We start from the raw sequence: 23,606 nt of genomic DNA on the forward strand, positions 1-23,606 counted from the left end.
TATGCTTCTAGCGTCTCAATAGGAAGGCACCAGTCCAGTGGATTTGTTCTGCAAGGGGCAGGATTACAAATGCGGGGCAGATGGGACATAATAGCAGAAAACATCTCAGATTTTTGTCGTGCCTAAGTAACAGGCAAGGGTAAAAATCTGGCTTTTTGGAGTTGTCCCGTAGCCTAAATGCTTTGCTAAAAGAAAAAAAAGAAAAAAAGAAGAAGAAGATGACCTTAGAGAGAGAAAGCGAGTGGAAGAAAGAAAGAAAGAGAGATGGAGGGGAGGGGGAGAGAGGCCCCAAGGTGCGCTTTTTTTTTTTTTTTTAAATCAGCGGTGCCAGCTATTATTTATGCGCGCTTCAGAGCCGTGCATGGCTAATGGGGGAGCAGCTATTCATGAGGCGCTCTGTGCAAATGCACCTGCCCCACTCATTCAAATGCTGCCTCTTTTCTTTCCTTCTCTGGCATAATAATGACATTAAATGTGAAAATATACGGTTAAATATACATCAAAAAGACTACTCAATCAGATATTTGTGCATAAGAAATGGCTGGTAAAGTCTGATCTCCAGACTATCATTACACAGGGGGGAAAAATGTAGAGCAGTATTTTATATTATGTTCATTAAAATGAATGTCGTGGAATAGCATACACGGGGAAACATATCATAGGATTTCATGAATAAAATATTTTCAAATAAAAATTTCCATCCGTTTGGATTGCGTGGTTTTTAAACTCGTTTTAAATCCTTATTAAAACAGACTGTTTGCCTGACATGTATGCAAAAAGCCTTTTGTGTTGTTTATCCAACTGGATGAGTACGCCTATGTGTGTTTAAATAGCTAATAGGACGACATATTTTTTCAGTAATAAATGACGAGAGCTGTGCCGTTTCTTTCCTGGATGAGGTCCTTTGATGGGTTCGGTGGGTTACATGGGAAGTCAGGGAACACTGCATTTTTGTTCCCGGATTGACTCATAACCCCGAGTCCGAATTAAACTCAAAACATTCACACAGTACAATGCCCTCTTTATTTTCCGTCCACAATTCAAATACATCCTCCAGTGTCACTCAGCGGAAGTGAACGATATGAATCAATTGCCGGTTGATCCGTGTAACTGGGCCATTTGTTCTAAAATGAATGTCGATGCTCGATGTTGTACTGCACCCCCTTTCATCCCCAATAGATTATTCATCTCACCTGGTGACGCTGACTTGCCCCCTGATAAATGGCTAATTAGATAAATTGGGTGATGGACAAACTGATAAATTAGAAAAGAATTAGATGCCCGATTAAAGAAACTGTTATCAGCCAATTACACTTACACAGAATTAGACTTTAGAGCCTCGTTATTGACTACAAACCAATGTAAGCTTTAAAATCATAGAAAAAAAGGAAATGATAAATTATTCTTGGACTTATTTCTTGATTTTTCTCAGATTCTTCTAAATATAATTCGTGTAGGTCTGCATCATCATACCGCGACTTACTTCCTACGTCATCACATGGCGATTACATTTTGTAAACAGTCAGCGGCAGTTCATAGGGAGGAAAAAAAGAAGCCATGGATGATCTTGTGAAGGTAAACTTTTATACATGCGATATAGTCGCGTCTCTTCTTTTGCAAACAAGGCTGTGAGGACGCGTTCGCGTAGTTGTTAGCAGCCAGTTATCCCCCTCACAGATACGTGTGTCGGTGCTGCCTACTAACGCCGTGTTGGTTCCTGACTGCTTCACTGGTCACAGTCAGGGATGAGCGGTGTCTGTGGCGCGTGACAGGTCCAAAGCGGTCAAAGCACGAGCTAAAGCGCGTGCCTGCGTGAAATTCACAGCAGTCAGAGTCGCCGTGCACCTGCTACAGTGTCATAGCTCGTTTCTGATGACGGGACCTCCAAAATATCTCACTTTATTCACTATTTCATCCATCATTGAGCACTTGCTCTGCCACACCGAGTGAGGGAAAGCTATAGTCTCTCGTTGTAACAGTTACTCCATTTGTCTTCTTTTAGCCAGACATTTGGTGACTTTGAGAGATAAATTACACAAAAACAAATTTTTTTTTACATCATTAAAATGTGATTTCCGATTTCTGGGTGTGTTCTATGGGTAATATCGTTGCTTATATTGATAAATAGGCTTCAGCCAAATAGATTTCTGAAGGGGTTACATATAACATAAAGAAATGACCTGTTTTGAAAGTATTTTTATGACTCTGCATTATTGTACCAACCTTTTGTTCAACATTATTATCAGTACAGACCGTTCTGGCCACTTTAAATGTCTCTATAGAGGTATTTTGTTATATTTGTTGCACTTTTATTGCTACACCCAAGGCAGGATCTTTCTTGACAAAGACATTTTTAATGTCAAGGAAACTTTTCACATGGATAAATAAAGGCTATATAAAATTTACATTTCCAAATATTGATTGCAGCTTCTACTTGTGACAGGAATGTGTTTTCTGGGTAGAAATGACTTGATATCATCGAGCTATGCAGACATGTTTGACAGATTACAGGCCAACCGGATATTATTTTTTTCAGCAGACAATCACTTTTGGGGCGAGACACTGGGTCAAATTCATCCCATATCCATTAAGATGGACTTTTAGATCAACCAGTCTGGGTTAAATAAATGAAGAGATGATTTTATGGAAGCTCGAAACATTCATGAGACATGAGAACTGTCTGTGTTCCCACTAAATTTGGAGGCCGGCACTTGTGGAATAAAATAGAATGGGATCATTCTAGTTTTTATGTTTTCATCTCTTAATTATATCGGACAATTATGTGATAATAGATGCTTTTCTCCAAAAAACAGTGTTGTGAATACCTAAAAACCTAACAATAAAATCTCTCTCCTACTCTCTGTTTATTCATGTCAGACAGGAAACTTGTAGACACTTATTATAAAGGAATGCTTGGCCTGAGACAAAATTGACCTGGATCAAACTATAAAGGCATAGAATATGTTCTAGTTAACTTAAACCTGACTTGTTATGCTTCCTGTTTTCTTTATTTTCTGTTATATTTATACCCTTACAGTATTAAACATGATTAATGTTTGAAAGAATGAGGTGAGACTGCTGCAGCCGAGTTTCTGTTTTATGTTTTTTCCCCCACCTTTGGGTCTCTATGGTGTGAAAGTGAGGAGCCATCTATAATATGGTTAATTTAAGCACATAGGAGCTCAGTCCACCTGCTGTTTGAACCCATTCTTTATCAACAATCAAAAGAAAGTTGACTTAAACTGATGGGGTCTGTTTTGTTTCAGACACAGAAAGCACTGATCAGAGGAAATATGCAAAAATGCCCTCCCTCATTCAGAAATGCATACTTTAATGGTTTTATATATATGTGTGTGTGTATATGTGTGCAGCAGATGTTAATACATAGTGTCATGTTTACTCTAAGATCAGTCATTACCCTATTTGTGTCACAAGTTGCAATACATGTCTCACAGTTAGGATGTACAGTACAAGTGTACGCATGCATTTTTTAACTAATATGCCTAATTTTGCCAGAAAGTGTGTGGATGATTCACAAATCATCAGATATGATTCACAAATCACTTCCTGTGTTTCCTCAGGTTCACGGGGGCGGCGGTTATGACTCTGACTTCAGTGATGAAGATGGACAGGGAGAGTCCTCACAGAGAGGCCTTAAAAGGTCAAATGAAGGCTACAGAATTATTTAGGCTCAATGATACTTTTTCGCTTTATTCACATTTGGCTCAACTGAACTCCTGGTACTGTATCTGTGCTGACCAAATGAGATGGGATTGTACAGATGATAATATGAATAAACACAAGTGTTTTTAATCCATTTTTTTCACAAGCTTTCTGCTATTATGTGTACCTTCTACAGGAAACATGAGGAGGAAATCTTACAGAAGCCGTTTCAGAAAGGTCGCCACTCTAAGGTGGCTCACCGCAGCTTGCACTCAAATGAAGTGGACAGGTATGGTGACTAATAGCAGATCGAATAAGTGCTAATAGCTTTTAGCTGCTCGCATTTTACCTATGCACACTACAGTTAATGTCAATTCTTATGGGCCAATCTGATTAAATGCTCTCAGTGGATTGTTTTTTCTTTGCAAGCTATCACACATGATCTTGTTTTGTTTTTTTGTCTTTTTTTGATTAAAAATGCATCATTTATATTTATATATATTTTTGTTTTGTTTAGAGAAGAAGCCCGGAACAGACGAGCCCATCTGATATCCATGAACGCCGTATCCTTTCTCAATTTATCATTTCTTTCGGCTGTGAGTAGACGACGAAGAGGCTGATGAAACGTAACTTTTTAAGATATTAAAATGTGATGCGGTGGGAAATTTTAGGCTGTGTACAGTTGCAAAAGTTAACATTGAACAACAGAATGACCTTAAGCAGATGTCTCCAGTTTGAGCGGCACAAGAAGTTTGTCGGTGATTACATACTGTATTACGGGGGACAGATGGTTGACTTCAAGCGCTCAGTGTGAGTAATCTTACTCACAGTCAACTCTGGGGAACAGTCAGCTTCTGTCACTCCAGGCAAAATAATGGCAATATGTCTATGCATCACTGCAATCCAGTTAATCATTTCATTAAAATTGATAGTTGCAGAAGTTGTTTTTCGGTTTATGCGCGCTCATAAACGTTGTCATTTTACATTTATTCCCCGTAGAGCCAAGGACAAAACAGATCTAGACGTGCTGCGTGAAAACCATCGTTTCCTCTGGAGGGATGAGGACGAGGAGGACATGACATGGTGATCAACTTAGTGGCATCAGTAATAATGAATTAGTTTTTTACCTGTTCAGTTCTCTTCCGAAAAGTCTATACGTTACATTAGAAGTTAGTTAATGATGTGTGTGCTGATTTTCTTAGTTGCTTGTGGGGTTTTTTCTGTGGCAGGGAGAAAGAATTGGCCAAAAAGTATTATGACAAGCTGTTTAAAGAATACTGCATAGCTGACCTCAGCAGATACAAGGAAAACAAGGTGAGAGGAATGGAAATATAATTGTTTCTTATTAATTTTTAAACAGTAATACAGCTCATGTAAAGCAGTTTCTGTATGATATGATAGCATTTTTGAATATTTGAAAGCATTTAAAAATTGTCATATAAAAAAAGGCAGTTTCACACAAGGTGCAGGAATTAAAACCTTAAATTACAGTTCAAATGAAGGTAGCACTTCATGATACCATGCTTAACCCCTGGGGGGTCTTGGGTCGATTTGTGGCTCTAGGTCCGATAGTGTATGCATTTTTCTAAGACCCCCCAGGGGTTAATAAATTATACATTTATAGTTAAATAAACTTTAGTATAAAGTTGATATAAAGTGAATGCTAATGTTAGCTAATCATGAGTAATATTCATGTTACTTATGTAGTTTTATTTATTGCATTATGTCAACGAATGGATTATAATTACAGTCTGACAACTTAAGCACACATGACATTTACTATACTGTAGTAAACTACATGTGTCAGTTATTACCAAAAGGTAATAACTCAAGTTTAGCCCCCTATAGCATGTCTTAGTAACACACTTGGGCCATTATTTTCCCCAAAATCTAACCAAGCAGCCAGTTAAAATCAAAGTAAACAGAAGGTAAAACAGGGAAAGGATCAGGACACATCTCCAGGTTCACAATGTTGTGACTGCTTGCACAGTTAGGTTCAGAATCTGTTGGAGAGACAGAGGCTTTCCTCTGAACGTCACAGCAGTTGCCTTTAAATCAAACACTCAAGATGTGATGGAAGTGCCGACTTCAGCTTTAATTCGGAGGCTTTTACACAAATGTTTTCATTTCTTTTATGCAGAGTCTCTCATATTTGGAGGATCAAAATTAATTGGACAAACTGACATCATTTTAAATATAAATATTGTTTTTAATACTTGGACGAAACTCCTTTAGAGTCCATGACTGCCTGAAGCCTAGAACCCACTGATGTCACCAAATGCTGTTTCTATTCTTGAGATGCTCTCCCAGGATTTTACTGTAGCCTCCACGGTTTGCTGCTTGTTTGTGAGTCTCTCTGCGTTCAGCTTTATCTTCATTAAACTGAAAAACATGCTGCATTGAGTTGAGATCAGATGAAACTCTCAGGGTGCTTTTGCACCATACTTTGGGTCATTATCCATTTGTACTGTGAAGCACTGTCAAAGCCATCTTCTGTGGGTCTTTCAGGCTTTTTAGTGTTGCTGAGCTGTCCACTACTCCTAAACTTTCTACTGTCCCCCTGATAGGTTAATGTTATTTTTTGTCAATTAAAATAAGTCCACAGATCAGTCGCATCTCGATTGTTTGATTTCAAATCCACTCTGGTGGTATACGGAGTCAAAACTACAAAAATTATGAACCAATTTCTAAATCCTAGAAATCGATTTATCACTAACGCACCTACATGCGCTATAAGATAACATTACAGTGCCTGTAGATACCTCAGCAATCAGCGTTACAAGGACCTGCTCCAGTATTCCAAAAAAGATTACACTAATTATCCCTGCAGTGTTGCCATGTGTAAAGGTTAATATTACCTAAGTCTCACTAATCTCCATAATAGCGAGCCCATTTTAGCCTGAAGTTGGGGGTATGATGTGTTCTGGCGCTCTGCTCTGTCTCCAGTGATCGCTGAGCCTTTTTGGAGCGAGGCCAATGTTTAAAACTGATGAAAAGTGGCACACGTGTGGCCCAACTCAGTATCTCCTGCATTTGTGCTGATGAGTTTTCTGTGCACACATCTCTTTTACGCTTACACCTCCGACATGGCGCACAATACACAATACCTGGAATTATCTATGTTTATCGGAGGCACTGTAGGTAAATTGAAACATTTCAATTTAAAAAGTCCAAGCCGCTAAACACTAAAAGGTTGTGCACTTGATTTATTCACTAGTTATTCTAAAACGCCTACGAATAAAAATATAAAGGGCGAGTTGCAATACGTGGGGTCAAAAGGACACCACTTACTATAGATGTGTTTACATTAACAAGTTAATGTGCATGCACAGCATTTAATAATAAGAGTGCATGGGTGAATAAACACAAATATATGCAGTCCTTATATTCTCAGTTGTTTTTCTGATCCAACTGCCTTCGAAAACTAATAAGCATTAAAAGGTGGGAACAACACAGCTATGGCTTGCAAGCTATATGGATGGAAATGGATCTGATGCTTTAGTTGGTTTCGTGTATATGATTTTGCTCATTTATGCTCATTTAAAAAAATCTGTGCCCAACAGTTTGGATTTCGATGGCGGACAGAGAATGAAGTCGTCTCTGGAAAAGGTATGGCATACACCTGTTATATGCTTGCATGGTCCTGCTAATGTTGCTGTGTCGAGCACTTGCATTTGATTCGTAGTGAGAATAAGGAAGAGAATAAGCTGGAAAACAGCCTGGAGAGGTGGAGGTATGCTGCGGGGAGAGGAGGGATGCAAGTCAGTTGAAGCAACACAGAGTAGGTGTGTGTGTGTGTGTGTGAAAAGGGGACGGGTGCAACAGTCATGCTGCAAGGAGCAAAGGTAGTGAAGGTAGAATAAAATACCTGGGGTCAACCATCCAAAATAATGCAGAGCTCACAGGGTGGAGTGGGTGGAGACGAGTGTCAGGGGTGATTTGTGACAGAAGGAAGAACAAAAGGTAGAAAGAAGCCAAGCTGGAGATGCTTATATTTTTAAATGGGAGTGATCATGATGGACAAGATTAGAAATTAGGCACTTTATATTGTAAGGTAAAGACCCTACAATAATACAGTAATACGCAATATTAGCCTCCTAAGACCCGAACTCTTCCACGTCATGCATTTTTAATTTCTCTTTGGTATTTGGGCTGATTGGGGCCCGATGAGTGTAAAAACAAAGAATTACCAGATTATTATTTTTTTACCTTATTTTTGTTTTTAAGAAAAATAAGAGCCACATATGAGGATATTCATTTAAAATTTTGATAGAACAGTAGCAGTATAATGTCCTTGTAAGTGGATATCAGGCCCTTGTAGAGCAAAATTGAGTATTTTGGTCTAAATAACCCACATATGTAGGTCCTAGGAGGTTAATAATGAACCCCAGTAATCAGACTACCCCCTTTGAGCAAGGCGACGGTGGGACGGGAAAAACTCCCGCTTAACAGGAAGAAACCTCCAGCAGAACCAGGCTGAGGGAGGTGAAGCCATCTGCCACGACTGGTTGAGTGAGGGGAGGAAGACAGGAAAGGCAGCATGTAGGATATGCAGGGCGGTGGTGGTGATAGGGTGAAGGGAGGAAGATGATCTGCTGTGACGAGCCCTAAGGGGAGAAGTGATCTTAAATTGCAGTAAAAAGCATACTTGTTGAGCAAAGAGATCCGATTTAATCAAGAGGCTGGAACCGAATCCTTATTACATAATATTCTATGTAATGCTGACATAAAGTCCGGATTCAGGGAGGTGTTGGAGATATTTTAATCACTATTTGTGACGTTTTTGCTTGCAGTGATGCTCTAAATTCACATTTTAGTGAACCTCAGTGAACCATAGTGAAGTGGGATTATAGCTTTCTCACCCACACCTCACATCCTTCTCCACTAGATGGAGACAGAGATAAAGACAATTCACACAGCAGTACATCAGCTATGATTGGTGCTTCCCTTCAGGAGTCTCTCCACATGTCAGGCTCTTTAAAAAAATCTGCCTGCTGCAATTTGGTTTGACTTTATGGCTCTCCAGAATGGCGTCATAAATCTTTAAACGATTTGACCTTTCATCTGAATTTTCTTTCCGTGTTTGCTTGTGGCTTCCCATCTTAAGCAGCCGCGGATTAATCTGTCCATTGATACCCAACACTGTAGCTTTCTGATAGCGCTGGACTAGCTTGATGGTTTGGCAGTGGTTCCATGATTACTGTTGCTATTATTGCTCAGGATTAGTACAACACCTCTCTGTCTACCGCTGCGTTTGTGTGACAGTGGTATTTATAAGTTTACCTGGAAGGACAATAGCTGCTGCTCAGCAAGGGAGCCTGCCTTGACAGCTCATTAATAAAGTGAGCTTCACACACATACACAATCTCATATACACACATACACATATGCAGAGTCATTTAACATTTAAATTATTATTATAATTATGTTTATACCAGTACAACCTCACAAACACACAAACAGCGTGTCTGGGAAAGCTGACTAAACCAATATGTTGTTCCGGATTAAGACAGTGTAATCTTGGACTCTGACAGTTCAAGCCATGTAGCAGTACTCTACAGGAAGTGGGATTAGATTAGGTCAGATGCACTGCACTTTAGCTGCCTCAGCTGTGATTTGTGGACATTAATAATTACTAGAGACATGCTCCTTAAGTACTGTTTAGAGCATGGGACTCTAAACCCTCTCCAGTGAGATCAATACTAAATAAATTCTGTAAGTTGGGCCTGACGCCCCCGTTCAGACGTGAAGAATACACTGGTGCAAATCTTTGTCATGGATTGAGTGTAACATGAGTTTGATTTGATTTGTAAGCTGATATAGGGTGTCATCAATCACAGACACTTGAATCTTGGCAACAATCTGTTGGCGAGTCATCAACGTGAATGTTTTTGATTTATTGTTCAATTACCAGCAGTTCCACTTGGACTAAGTGTTGCTAGTCCGAGCTCGTGTAGTACTGCTTCCCGTCAATTAAACTGATCTTGTACCACCTCCGATGGCCACTTTTTACTTTTGCTCTGGCATGAATACCTTTTTTGGAAACCATCCCCTTATCATTGCTGCTTTCTGTGCACCTCAGATCATGCTGGTGGATAATGCTGACTAGTCTCCATCCAATAAGGTTGGATCACGAAGAACACTGACCTTTCTTTTCATTGCTATAGTGTTATATTGGATCAAGGAGTGCACAGTACCAAAAGGTTTCATTCTCTCTTCTTTTTGGGGGGGATCACAGGTTATCCTCCCACTGGAATCTTGCTGCCGATTTTTTTGAAGAATGAGATGTACTTCTAGTCCTTGCTGATAACTTTCTTTCTCTCATCTCAGTGCCTTTATACTTCTGAAAGTTCCACATGAATTCCTGTAGTTGAATATAACAGAAAGCTACAAATGTCTCATATTAACAGATCTTAAAGGTACTTTCTTGGTTTTCTTTTTTTTTTCTAAACAGAAGTTGTCATTTGTGTTTGGGAGAGTAGCATGAAAACTTCTAGAGTTATACTTGGTTGCATACAAGCGAGTATAACTGTGGACTGTGGCTTTCCATGGAGGGTACATGGACATGTATTCACCCTCTGCCTATGAGATAGATATGGATAGCATTGCAATAGTGACATATTCATATAAACAATGAGCAAAGTTTCAGAAAATGAGTCGAGACTGCTATGAACATCTTTTTTTTTTTCGTGCTCTTGACTGCAAACACACAAGCATGAACCACTTGCTGTTCATTTTTAAATATGCGGGGCAGCCAATCAGAAGACAGTTACTTTAAAGTTCAAGAATAAAAACATAAACAAAATAGCTGAGGCTAGGTTGTTGTAGGTGGGCCTCCTGTCAGGGTACACACTGACACAGCAGGAGTTAGGTTTGACCCAGCTTCTGCTGCCTTGGAATAAATGCCACTGGTAGCCGAAATGTGAAGCCACTTTTAGCAATATACTACTGTCACACTTCAATGAGTGGTTGAAGACTGGCAAAACAAAATTAGGGCCAGGTCTGCGACTGCTTGCAATCACTGCCGTTAAAACCACATTAAGATGTTATTAGTTTGCAATTGATTGCATGCAATTGCTAACTTGACCCCAATCTGTTTATGATAATAGGGCAATGAACTGTGTTGTATTGCAAAACTCTGCTGTTTAGACACAGAAATTGATGTTTCTAACATTCAGAGTTTAGCCAGAAATTCCTCCACAAGTGTTATATAATATCAAATTAAAATTACTGCTGGGATCTGCTAAGTCAAGTCAACTACTGTAAAGCTGTTCTCACTGGCGCACATTGCCAATAATCAGCTGGGGTCAATCTGTGTGCGTTTGTAAATGAGATTATTTGCAAACCTTCACCAATCTGTCACAGAGAGTCACAATCAGTCGCAGTCAGTCTGCAACTGTTTTGAGACAAGTTGCCTCCCAACTGGCAACCTATGCAACTGTTTTGCGTTTGAAAGCTGTCGACCACACGCTGTGGGTGTTGCAGGCTCAAACTGTGGGCGACCAACTGATCACTGCAGCAACTTGCAGTGAAAAAATTCAGTGCAGTTACCAGGCAACCACAGATTGGTTGATTTAATTATTTTACGGTCGCAAAAAGGGTGCCATGACATGCTGATTTAGTTGATATGATAATCAGTTTCCTTTTTTTGGCTTTTCATTGTTTGGTGTCACATTTTTACTTATTTCATTTTGCTCTGTCCTGGATTTTCTACTGTTTGCTTATCTAAACGTTTGATCCTGCCTCTGCTCCATCTACATTTATTTGTTGTTGTCAGGTTCATATAAAGCAACTACTCCACCCTTAAATGAGCAAATTCAAATAATGTTATATACTATCCTACATCCTGGTGGTTTCCTTTCAATTTAAATAAAACAAAAGTGACAAGCCAATTTAATTTAAGGGGTGAGATCGTTTCTGTTGCTTTAAATGATTCCTTCGGCTCGGCCTGTGTTCTAGGCAGGCTTTGCACGTAGTAAGTATATCCTGCTGGGCTCTCATTTGCCAGACAAAATACATCAGCTCCAGAGAAGTAACTGAGTGTATTTTAAGTGTGAGAAGTGGAAGCTCATTATCCGACAGTGCTCAAAGCTTTCAGAGTTTCCCAGTCTAACAGCGGCCAGTGTCACTGTCTCCATTCCTATTGTTTCAAAGTGTGAGTGTCAGAGTGTACCCTACAAATGTCAAAATTTGAATATTTCTCTGTGTTTTAAAGAGGGACACATAGATGTAACACAGATATTCTTGTGCAGATAGAGTATAGAATGCTTTCATAGTACTTTGTAATGCTATTTAGTCTGAGCACTGAACTCAAAGTCATTGTGGAAGACAGACCCCATAAAAACAAAAAGCAGGCTAAACCTGATCAAGCATCAGAGGTGGGAGTGGGTGGTCAGAGAAGCATCCATCTGATTCCTAGTTACATTTCCAATATTTGAAAAGTCTGCCTGAGGGAACCATATATTTTCCACAGGCTGCACTTTTATTGAAGGCATTTTACTTTGGGAATAGGCAAGGTTAGAGTCCTGGTGAGTATCAAGATTTAGCTGAAAAACAACAGCGGATGCAGACACTCACAGTGACCACCTGAAGTCTGCATCCTCACAGGCTTTTCAGTCACTAAATGATCTGAAGGGTCATTTTGAGTTATTTAAGAGTACAGTACAGTCCATGTACCTTTGAACAGAGTCAGCTCACTGTGCAGCAGTAGAAGCTGTTGCATGTGACAAGCAGTTTTGTGATGATCGTGATATTAAACAAACAGGTCAGCATTATGGGAAACTTGCGTATTTGCTTTTGCTTACAGCCCTGACCCTAAGAAACAGGAGTTGACGTGTATCATCTCTCTGTCTGTTTGTCTTATGGCAATAAAGTCCGCCTGCCAGCATCTCTTCATCTCTATTCATCAGTCTGTTTGCTGCCTCTTAGGAGTAGCAGTCTAAGCAGCCTCTCTCTCTGTCTCTCTGCTAACATCCTCCAGCTCATCTGGGTGGGGGGGACACAAAGGTGTTCCCAAGCCAGCCGAGAGAGCATGTCCTAGGTGTGCCCTCGCCTAGGAGGCGTCCAAGATGCCAAACGACCTCGACTGGCTCCATTTAATAATGAGAAGTACCGGCTCTACTCCAAACCTTTGCCGAATGACTGAGCTCCTTACCTTATTTCTAAGGGAGAACTCAGCCGCCCTTTAAAGCCAATTACTCAATCTCATTCTTTTGGTCACTACCCAGAGCTCGTAGCCATAGGTGAGGGTGTGAACATAGCTCAACCAGTAAATCGACAGCGTCGCTGTTTTCACCACGAGCGACTGCTACAGTGCCCGCATCACTGCTGGCACCACACCAGTCCGTCTGTCAATCTCCCGCTCCACCCTCCCCTCGCTTGGGAACAACTCCTCCGCTTGGGGCACCAATTCGTCCAGACCCAGAGTGGGCACTCCACCTTTATCTGGCGTCACACTTGGAGGTGCTAATTCTCATTCCCACTGTCCTCACAAGTGACCTCGAACCGTTCCGCTGCGAGTTTCACGCCACCTTCTCATGAAGCCAACATAGCCAGATAGTCCACAAAACACAGAGATGAGATCCTGAGCCCACAAACGCAGAGACGCTCCGCAACCTGGCTGCGCCTAGAAATTCTGTCCATAGAAAATCAAAATCCCTTCATCTTACTAATTAAAAAGTAAAAGAAAACAAACTACAAGCATTGGTATTTGTGATTTTAAGAAAAAGTTTTTATGGGATTGATGTGTTAGACTTTTAAGTGTGTTCAGTGACTTCGCTCAGCTGGATGCCTGCCAAGCCCTTATAAGAAGAGAAAAACTGTCCATGTTTGTGCTCGGTTGGTTGTGTCCTGTAAATAGTTTTTCATAATAGTGGTCTTTGGCCAGAGTCCTTTTCTGGCTGCAGGGGATTTTTAATGAATTATTTTTTTTATTTTTTACTGCAGCACCGCTAGTGACCACAGGGGAAAATGAACAGCAAGACTAAGGTGTGGTTCTGTGTGCAGCTCTGCTAATGTGTGTTTCCAGAAGTTCCACACGGTGCTAATCTAAGTTAATTGGCTCCCTTGTTGTAGCTTTACATGAAAGTGGATTGGATCTTTTTTGTCTAACCCAGCGCGGCACGTCCGGTCTGATAGCAATCCCTTTGATAGAAGGGGGGAAAAACCCAGACAAATGTGTCATTTCGCATCATCGTGTGGACTTGGCAGTTATCCAAGAGTGAATAAAAAGTGAATGCACGCTAGTTCATGTCACTCCCTTTGACATCATTAAGTCAGTGTTAATCGTGCACCCATCTGTCCTGTGGTAATTATCCGTCTTGATCTCGGGTCGCTGGCTGGTGGCATTATTAACCAATGACGTAGGAGGACCGGAGTTTCCTCTCCTAACTGGATTCATCGGCTTTTTTCTTTTTCTCTTTCATGTGGCACGTGAGGCTCACCTGATGTGTAAAAAAAAAATACCTGGCGCCTCTCAACAGTTGAAATCCTTCTTTTCTTTCACCAGAAAATCCGATATAGCTCGCATCCATCCGTCAGTTTTTTTTAAAAGCTTACCGCAGTTGGCTTTGGGTAAAAAGAAGCGGTGTGCCACCCCGGTCAGGCCACCACAGTTTTATCACTGTGTATAAAACTTGTTTTATAAAGCAGCAATTCTCTCTGCATCCCAGTTTTTTGTTTTAAACCAGTTTTCCAAATACAGTACCAGGGACTTGTTGTAAGGTTTCAAGTGTGAAATTTCTGGGCCCAGGGACTGAAAACTATCAGAAATACGTTGACAAACTACTTCCTGGCCTTGATTGTATTTAGTTTTTGACATTTATTTGTCAAAGAAATTGCCTGGAAACAGATTTATATTGGCTCCACTCTCCCAGGGTCACATTTGTGTGTAGCTGGAGGGCTCCACACATTCGAACGCTCCATGTTGTAACCTTCGAATAAATCACATTCTTCTCTGTTTTACACTGAGCTGCTTCTCAAAGGGAGCAAGGGGAATCAGAATGATGTTCAAGGGCGCTTCTTTATTTTTAATATGCAAAGCAGAACCTTTTAGAGACTTTCTTTACACATGTTACGTCCGGCTTTAACAACAGATAAGAAAATAATTTTTTTTCATAGGCATCGTGATCGTCATTGAGGTCACAGGAACAGGATATGCTGACATTTTCGAGTAATATAAATACTTTTAGTGACATCCTGACGTTCTCTGTGACATCACCGAGGAGTTGATATTTGTGTTTTGACTGGAAATTGTTGGATTCTTTCACGGGTCTCTTTTGTAAGTACAGTGTCTTCCCCTGACACATAAACTCAAGTAAACCTCATTTGAACCGTAGCCAGAAGTGTCTTCTTCTAAGCTGACGTCACTGGATCTTAATCTCATACAGCACGTGAAGAGAGAGTCCGCCCTACGGCTCAAAGTGGCCCGAGTCCACGAGCCCTGCGTCATCTCACCTGAATGTTTACAGAGTCGCAATCCTTTCCAGGTGAGGGCAGGCATCACTTTCCTTTCACGGAGTTAGGAATTCGTGCCAAGACTGGATGGCTCTGACGCATTCGCTCCCTCTGCTGCAATCTGGAGGAACCCCGGAGACCAGATCAATGCCACCTTAAGCTCCTCTGGGGATAACAGGCAGCCTGTACAGCGGCTGGAGGGAGGCCTGAAGGGATGAGACGAGGGGAAGAAAGGGAGATGAGAAGGAGAAAGGGGATAAGGAGGAAGGGGTGTAGAGATAGACTGCGGTGGGTAAAAGTGAGCAGCAGGGTTTGAAGGTTGTCTGACAGAATCTTTTTGGAGATTCTTAGTCTGTCACTACTAAAACACATCCTTCTTATTCTGTTCGCTTTTCTAGTGTAAAGGTTAGAATTTCACACGATAATTCACAAGTTGCCTGCAGTTTGTTCGAGCCCTCACTCAGTAATTATATCAATTAAAAATGCATTTCTTTGCTTCATGAATTGGTGTTAACAAGAGAGCTTACAGAAAAAAGCGGGCATGAGTGTAAACATGTGAAATATTCAGATTTGTACATGTGAGCTTCTTCACGTTCCAGGTCAGTTCCAGTGTGGAAACAAGCACTGCGAGAAGGAGGAAGGCCTCAAAAGCTGGGAGGTGAATTTTGCCTACGTTGAACACGGGGAGAAGAGAAACGCACTGGTCAAACTCAGTAAGGAAAAAAAGAAGAGAATTATCTCTTTATTTTATAGCCTCATTTTTTGGAAAAGGTGTGGCTGTGGCCCAGCAAATGGTCCCTATCTATGACCTTAGTCATAATGATCCCCCTTCAGGTTATTATACTGCTGAAAATAATTACTGTAGTTGGAGGAGTCAGTTAAGCAGGAAATGAAAGACTTTTAACAAGCTGGTCTTACAGGTCACGTCCAGGTTCTTTCTCCTCACAAGAAAAAATAAATCCCACTTTGTGCCAAATTCATTCTTTAGACAGTCCCTATTGTTTAAACAGTAATGAAACGTGATTTGGCAACCCCAGTGCCTCAGCTTTACTGGAAAAATATGATCCATAAGGATGATGATGCATTGGTTCATGAGCAGAGTTATTAGGAATCTTTTTTTGTGTTTTGGGAGAAAAACATGAGCTCCACCGGGTTCTTTCGTGCTTTCTTCTCTGTAGTTTATACACAGATGATTCATTTTTATCAACAGCATTCCCTTTGTATTAGAGGTGGGAATCACCATACAACTCGCGATACGATATTATCACAATACTTAACGCATGATACGATATTATTGCGATTTTTAAAAAATATTTTGCGATATTTAAATTCTGCACATAAAGGTAAACTTTATCAATATTCATTTTATCTAATATCAAAGTCTCACACTCAGTCTTTCTCTCATTTCAGTCAGTTTTATTGTTGACAAACTGAACTGTTTGTATTACAGTCTAGTCCAACTTAACTGAATGCAACCATCTGGTACAATTATAGCTATTCTGAACTATGCAATTTATGAAAACTATGCAGCCCCTTCAGCAACTGAAGAATTTGAAAGTAAATTAAAAAAATATATAATTTTACATTAAATAAAAAAGTTTTAAACTTAATTAAAATTAAACATGTCTTAAATTAAAATAAGTAAACTGTCATGTTTATTGCTGCCCAAAAAAAAAGTTAAACACATTTGGACAGTGAAGGAATGTCAGGACTCTTGCTCAGAAAAAGGATCAACATGCTCTGAAGTCAACATGCTCTGACTCCAGAGCATGTTGACTTCAGAGAAAAAATTGTTTGTAACAAAATATCGATTTCTGCTGTCCCTGTATCGATACATTATTAGCAAACAAAATATCACGATACTACACAGTATCGATTTTTTTCCCCCACCCCTACTTTGTATGTGCGCAATACTGTTATATACTGCTGAGCAAAAATCTTGAGCCACCGCTATTTTCTTTATATGTAGCGAGGAAAATGGGTCCATAGATCTATTAAAAATGTGCAAAAAAGAGAGAGTTTGTACAGTTCTAACAAGCTTGAAAGTCAATATTTGGTGTGACCACCTTTATTCTTCAACACAGCCTGAACTCTCTTATTCGGGCTTTCTTCTCTTTTCTTTAAGTAGTCTTCACGAATAGTTCCCCAGGCTTCTTGAAGGACATTCAAGGCTCTTCTTCAGATGTTGGCTGCTTTTGTTCTGTTCTCTGTCCAGATCATCCCTTTCCTTTTGTCCAGTTTGATTGAATTTTTTTTTAAGGACACATTGCATAACATGCTGGGATATGCCAAGGTTTAAGCTAATAGCTTCCAGCAAAAATATTACTACTTAATGACTCTTAACATTTTTTTATTAGATAGCGATGGTGGAGACAGAGGAGGGAAGACACGCAGCAAAGGGCCACAGGTCAGATTCGAACCCAGGCTCAAGTTACTGCGTCTTGAACGGTGTTAGCTTTGATCAAATTGTGTCATTTTTGCTTTTTTTCATCAATTCGACTAAGGAAATGACAATTAGTTATGTGTTTTTGCGACGGGATACATATTTAACAATTTTAAATCTGTCCTTTGATAAAGCTGTGTGTCATGTATAGGTACTAATATTGGTCCATCGGTTGGGTGAGGTGACTTTTCCCACATGGGAATTATTCAGAGTTCAGTGTTAAATTGCTTGAAAAAAAAACAAACGTTCCTCTGGAAATGGAAGCTTCTTGGAAGCCAAATATAAAGAAGTGAATGGTGACTCAAGACTTTTGAAGACTCAGCACTGCATATGAATCAGGTTGAACATTTTCTAAGTGTACACCGGGGTGATGCTGCAGTTACTGTATCTTCTATAGAAGCATCATTTTCAACCACTAGTAGTTACAAAAAGTGTGAGCATTAACACAGAAGCACCCTGACACTGTCACTATAATAACAATCGCAGGAGTAACAGTGGATCTATTTTTAGAGCCGCTACAATAGATGTGAATATGTCGTGTTGTTTCTGTTCTAGGACTTTGCCCTGAATGTTCTTTCAAACTCAACTACCATCACAAGTAAGCCGACTTTCACTTCGCCTTTTTCATGAACATGTAGCTCTGTTTGCCCGTGAAGACTGATTTCTGAGAGTGCGCTCGTCTGCTAAAAGTAGGCCAGTTCACCATGGACAGTCAGCACGTGTTGTTTTGTTGCTTGCAGAGGTTTAGAATTCAAAACATGATTCATATCTCCTGTCTGACCTTACCAGAGTGTCATGATTTTATCACAGTTTTTTGAATCTGGAAGCAGCTGTGTGCATTATAGCGTCGCTTTAGCTGCTGAAGGATGGCTGGAAGTCTTGTATTAGATGTTTTCATTAAAGCCGCAGTTTACTCGTGTTTTGGATGTGCCATTCAACCCACACGAAGGGTTTCACGTAATAGCATTTGAAACAGTGACTTGGCTGACGGTTTGGTCAATTTGTGATTCTGTTCAGGAGGAAGGAGGTGAAAGCAAAACCAAAGACTGAAATGCTCTTGGATCAGAACCAGAAGCCAGCGAAAGCAAAAGCAAAGAAGAAAAAGAGATCGTCGTCACATTCGAAGAAGCACAAACACAAGAAGCACCGAGGTAAAACTCCTCTGCTCTTCTTTCTAAATAAACGTTCCTTTAGAACAGTAATAGGATGAAAAAAGATTAGATTAGATTAGATAGAACTTTATTAATCCCTCGGGTGGGTTCCTCTGGGAAATTCGATTTCCAAAAAAGCATAGCACCGACAGAAGTTACAGAATATTATATATATATATAATACACACACACACACACACACACACACACATATATATATATATATATATATATATATATATATATATATATATATATATATATATATATATATATATATATATATATATATATATATATATATATATATATATATATATATATATATATATATAAATACAGAGACAATATAAATAAAATATATGAAGGGGATAAATAGAATAAATAGGAATAAAAATAAAAAGTGAATTGCACATTTCAAGTATTGAGTCTATTGCACTGTTGACTATTTACAAAAAGTATTGCACAAGGTATTGCACAGTGAGGTGAAGAGGCACTACAGCTTAGTTGTTCCCCCCTCCTTTGTCCTCCTGTTTCCCCTCCCTCTCCCCTCCAGGGAGGAGTTAAACAGTCTGATGGCGTGTGGGACAAAGGAGTTTTTAAGTCTGTTAGTTCTTGTCTTTGGGAGAAGCAACCTGTCACTGAACAGACTCTTCTGGTTGTTAATGGCCGTGTGCAGAGGATGTCTGGCATTGTCCATAATGTCCATCAGTTTCTTTAATGTCCTTTTCTCTGCCACTGTCACCAGAGTGTCCAGCTTCATGCCGACCACAGAGCTAGCCCTCCTGATCAGTTTCTCCAGCCTGGATGAGTCCTTCTTTGCTGTGCTGCTCCCCCAGCACACCACAGCATAGAAAAGTACTCCAGCAACCACTGACTGGTAAAACATCCTCAGGAGCTTCCTGCAGATGTTAAAAGACCTCAGCCTCCTGAGGAAGTACAGTCGGCTTTGGGCTTTTTTATACAGGTGCTCTGTGTTGCATGACCAGTCCAGTTTATTGTCCACCCACAGCCCGAGGTACTTGTACTTGTTGACCACCTCCACCTCCTCCCCCTCTATCTGAACCGGCAGTGGACCTTCTCTGGACCTCCCGAAGTCCACAACCAGTTCCTTAGTCTTTGAGGTGTTGAGTTGCAGGTGGTTTGTGTGACTCCATGCGACAAAGTTCCTCACCAGACTTCTGTACTCCTCTTCCTGATCATCCCAGATACACCCCATGATGGCTGTGTCGTCTGCAAACTTCTGAATGTGGCATAATTCAGAGTTGTAGCAGAAGTCAGAGGTGTACAGGGTGAAGAGAAGAGGGGACAGCACAGTTCCCTGTGGTGCTCCTGTGCTGCTGACCACTGTGTCAGACGTGATGTCCTTCAGCCTGACGTACTGTGGTCTGTCGGTGAGGTAGTCGGAGATCCAAGCCACCAGGCAGGGGTCCACCTCCATCCTGTTCAGTTTTTCTTGAAGCATACAGGGCCGGATGGTATTAAAGGCACTGGAAAAGTCAAGAAACAGGATCCTGACCGTGCCTTTTCCCCCATCCAGGTGTGAGTGGGCTCTGTGTAGGAGGTACAGGATGGCATCCTCCACTCCGACACCCGCCTTGTATGCAAACTGTAGTGGGTCCTGGGCATGTTGTACCTGTGGTCGGAGGAGGTTGAGGAAGAGCCGCTCTAGAGTCTTCATAAGATGTGACGTCAGTGCCACCGGTCGGAAAATACCCTTGGGAGCAACCTTGTAATACCAACTTTTCTTTTGTGTTTGACATTTAGTTTTTTTTGTTGTTGCCATAATTTCCATTTGATCTCATCTTATTTTATTACAAGAGCTCCAAGCTTTAAAACTGCTATTATTCGTTCTGTTTTTTCCTCTTTCACTAAATTGTTTGTGCAGCAAAAACATTCATAACTAAAAACATACAGTTTATCCTCCCCCACCACATTAAACTGGAAGTACTGCACCCATAGGTGGTGCTGTAGGAGTCAGGTTTATGTTTTTAGCAATTATGCAAAATGTGTTGCCAGCAGGGAAGTTGCATGCAGAGTGCCCTCTGGTGGACAGAATGTGCAATGTTAACGCTCATAACACAGTTGAAGGGTGTCTCTCCACTGTGGGGCCAACAGTGTGGCAAGTCATGCACATAGTATTTTTAAAGTGTTCATTAAGGTCAGCAAAGGCCGGTAGCTGTGACTCTGATCGTTGCCTCTCTGTGTTTCTCTATAGATCGCTCCACCTCTTCCAGCAGCTCAGAGGAATTGCAAAACTCGGATAAAGGTAATGTCACGATGGCCTGATGCACACAGACCCACAAACAGCATGAAGTGAGGTATGACTTTGCCCCCTTGTCCCTGTTCTGTTTGTTCAGCCAAGGTCTGGCTGGATAAATGTGTTGGTAGGTGGAGGTGTACACTCTGAGGTTATGTCACTGAGTTCCACATGCAGGTCCATACACAAAAACTCTTATGCTTTCTTTCTGCATCACACATGCTCAAAGCAATTGTATAAGGTTGGAGAAGATTAAATTTCCGACTCTGGTATTTAGTGTAATGTATAAGCAGCACTTTCAAAGAGGGGGGAGAGATTTTTAATATCAGGGAAGCACTTTGTGCCCTAGAAACTTTATATTAATGCCAGGGAAAATGAATGGAAAAATATGCTGCTTTGGCCCAGTATAGCATCACATAATTAGTGGCTTATGCTGATAACATATTTGTCTACTACAACCTGCCAAAACTTGTTTCTGAATAAATTTGTGAAGGAGGAAATAGGCCACGTTCTTGAAGAAGAACTATTTTGTTTCTGCAGGGTTTAGAGTTTACTTCCTAAACATTCACTGGTTGATCAGAGGCTATATGAGTGACAAATTAAAGGAAAACATCAACTCTTTATATTTATATTAATAAAGGGTTTCAGTGGGTGTGTTATGCGCATGATGGAGGTGATTTGGGTCAAAACACTCCACTCCTCTAACTGAGGTCTTTCTCTATTTAAAGACCTAAAGAGGTGATCGTGGCTCAAGAGTTTGGAGTTCGCCTTGTAATCGGAAGGTTGCCGGTTCGAGCCCCAGCTCAGACAGTCTCGGTCGTTGTGTCCTTGGGCAAGACACTTCACCCGTTGCCTACTGGTGGTCAGAGTGTCCAAAGGTGCAAAGGTTACCGGTTGACCCAGTTTTTCTTTGCTGTGAGTGCGACTGACTGCTCTCTGAAACTCTCCTACTAGACTCTGACGCTGGGGATGAGCCAGAGGACCAATCAGAAGGCGACCACTGGCGAGGACCTGCCCCTGCAGTGGAGGAAAAGTCGAGGTGAGGTTAACAGTTAGTGCTCGTTTTAAGCTTCCCATTTGTCACAGTTACATGGGTTACTGCTGTCTATATAGCACTATGAGAGCTGCTTGCACACACTGCGTAAAGCTGCTCACAAAATCTTGAACACGTTTATGTCAACTTCCACCGAGCTTTGATAGGATAATGATGGTAATGCTTCTGAGCCATTTCACTGGCAGCAAATGGCTTATTACTCGAAATATTGGCTGTGCTAGTTTGGGTTTTATAATCCGTGTAATGAATATTTTTGATGTTATTATAAAATAACGTCAGGGAGAACATAAAGACCTGCCTCTTACAAATCTGACATTCGTATAGATTGGGTTCTACTTTCAGTCAAGAAAGCAATAGTGAGTAACTTAAGTGCATTTCAGGTCTGTTTGCTTTGTTTAAAAATGTTCAGTCTCTCTTGCTTCTGCCCCTCACTGTGTATTTGTTTGTGTTCTGGATCAGTGTTGTCAACATCATTTTATGCTGTATAGAGAACTGACACTGACCGAGTTATGCTGGGGTCCCCCCATAAGAAGCATCTAACAGTTTGTGTCAGTATCATGCATGACAGGAACTTACATTTCTGTGTTTTGCTTGTTGTGTCTCTTCAGGGAGGAAGAGTTTGATGAGTACTTTGAAGACATGTTTCTTTGAATCCGCTGGAATCAGTGGCTTCCCTGCTGCGACTACACTTCTGTGTCTTCTGAATGCTTAAAGGTGTTCTGTTTGAGTCTTGACTGTATGTAGGTTTATTTCACTGCGAGTTCCATTACTGCCAATGAAATAAACATCGTGTTTACATGGCCTGTCCCTGTCACCTTCTCTTTATATCTGTTTTTGTTTTTAATGTTGCAAATTTTACCATTTTAATGTCCCTTTTTACGACCCAGCACATACAGGAAATGCTCTTTTTCTTTCCAGCCGTGGAGCTTGCCCCTTGCTTATGATGCATAACTTAATTAAGTCTTAATTCAATAACCTTGTCCCTAAGTCCCATTTGCAACTAAACCTGCATATATGATTGTTTTGTGAAGTGTTGCATAAGAGTCAAACCTTCTGCTCCTTAAAAAAAAAAGGATTATCTTTAACTGCAGAGGGGAACTACATGTTGCTGGGGATTAAAGACCTTGGCTTAAATAAAGACAATTACCACATACTGCTCTGTCTGTGTCCTTTTTTACTTTCTGCTTTCTCGGGAGCACTCTTTCACTGTGTGATTCATGGCAATGTAAGCTAACAGGTAGTTAAGTACAGTCCACTGAGCAATAACAGCTTGTTTTGGAGTTTAGGCAGGATGCGATTCAGCCTGCAGCTACACTTGTACACCTTTTCAGCTGATCAATTGTGCTGTCAAAGTCCGTTTTCTTGGATATGTTGCTTATGTTTTTCCCTCGTGATTTAGAAGTTGAAAAGTAGCACCAATTTTTCGCTCTCATTGAAGAACCCAGAAAAAGTCCAGTCTGTATTCAAGTCCAAGTTTCCACAAAATAGATTCTCCTCAAACTAGATATTGGTTACTTGTGTCTTAACATCAGCTGAATCTCAGCCATCCGAGTTATAATAAGACACTAACTTTTTATTCCA

General features: G+C 40.6%; 1 protein-coding gene across 1 annotated transcript; it reads left to right on the forward strand.

The window, feature by feature from the left end:
* Positions 1 to 1,510: 1,510 nt before the first annotated feature.
* Positions 1,511 to 23,168, forward strand: fra10ac1 (FRA10A associated CGG repeat 1). Its single transcript, XM_085360750.1, has 14 exons — positions 1,511 to 1,575; positions 3,582 to 3,661; positions 3,860 to 3,952; positions 4,181 to 4,226; positions 4,397 to 4,473; positions 4,663 to 4,746; positions 4,893 to 4,977; positions 7,227 to 7,272; positions 15,717 to 15,830; positions 18,116 to 18,158; positions 18,578 to 18,711; positions 20,930 to 20,980; positions 21,926 to 22,010; positions 22,634 to 23,168. Exons 1-14 carry the CDS (start codon positions 1,558 to 1,560, stop codon positions 22,674 to 22,676), a joined length of 999 nt encoding a protein of 332 aa, XP_085216876.1. The 5' UTR covers positions 1,511 to 1,557; the 3' UTR covers positions 22,677 to 23,168.
* Positions 23,169 to 23,606: the final 438 nt, after the last annotated feature.

This window comes from Diplotaxodon limnothrissa, linkage group LG8, assembly GCF_057381915.1.
Source record: "Diplotaxodon limnothrissa isolate DT_005_m linkage group LG8, D_limnothrissa_male_GT1.1, whole genome shotgun sequence".
NCBI classification, from domain to species: Eukaryota; Metazoa; Chordata; class Actinopteri; order Cichliformes; family Cichlidae; genus Diplotaxodon; species Diplotaxodon limnothrissa.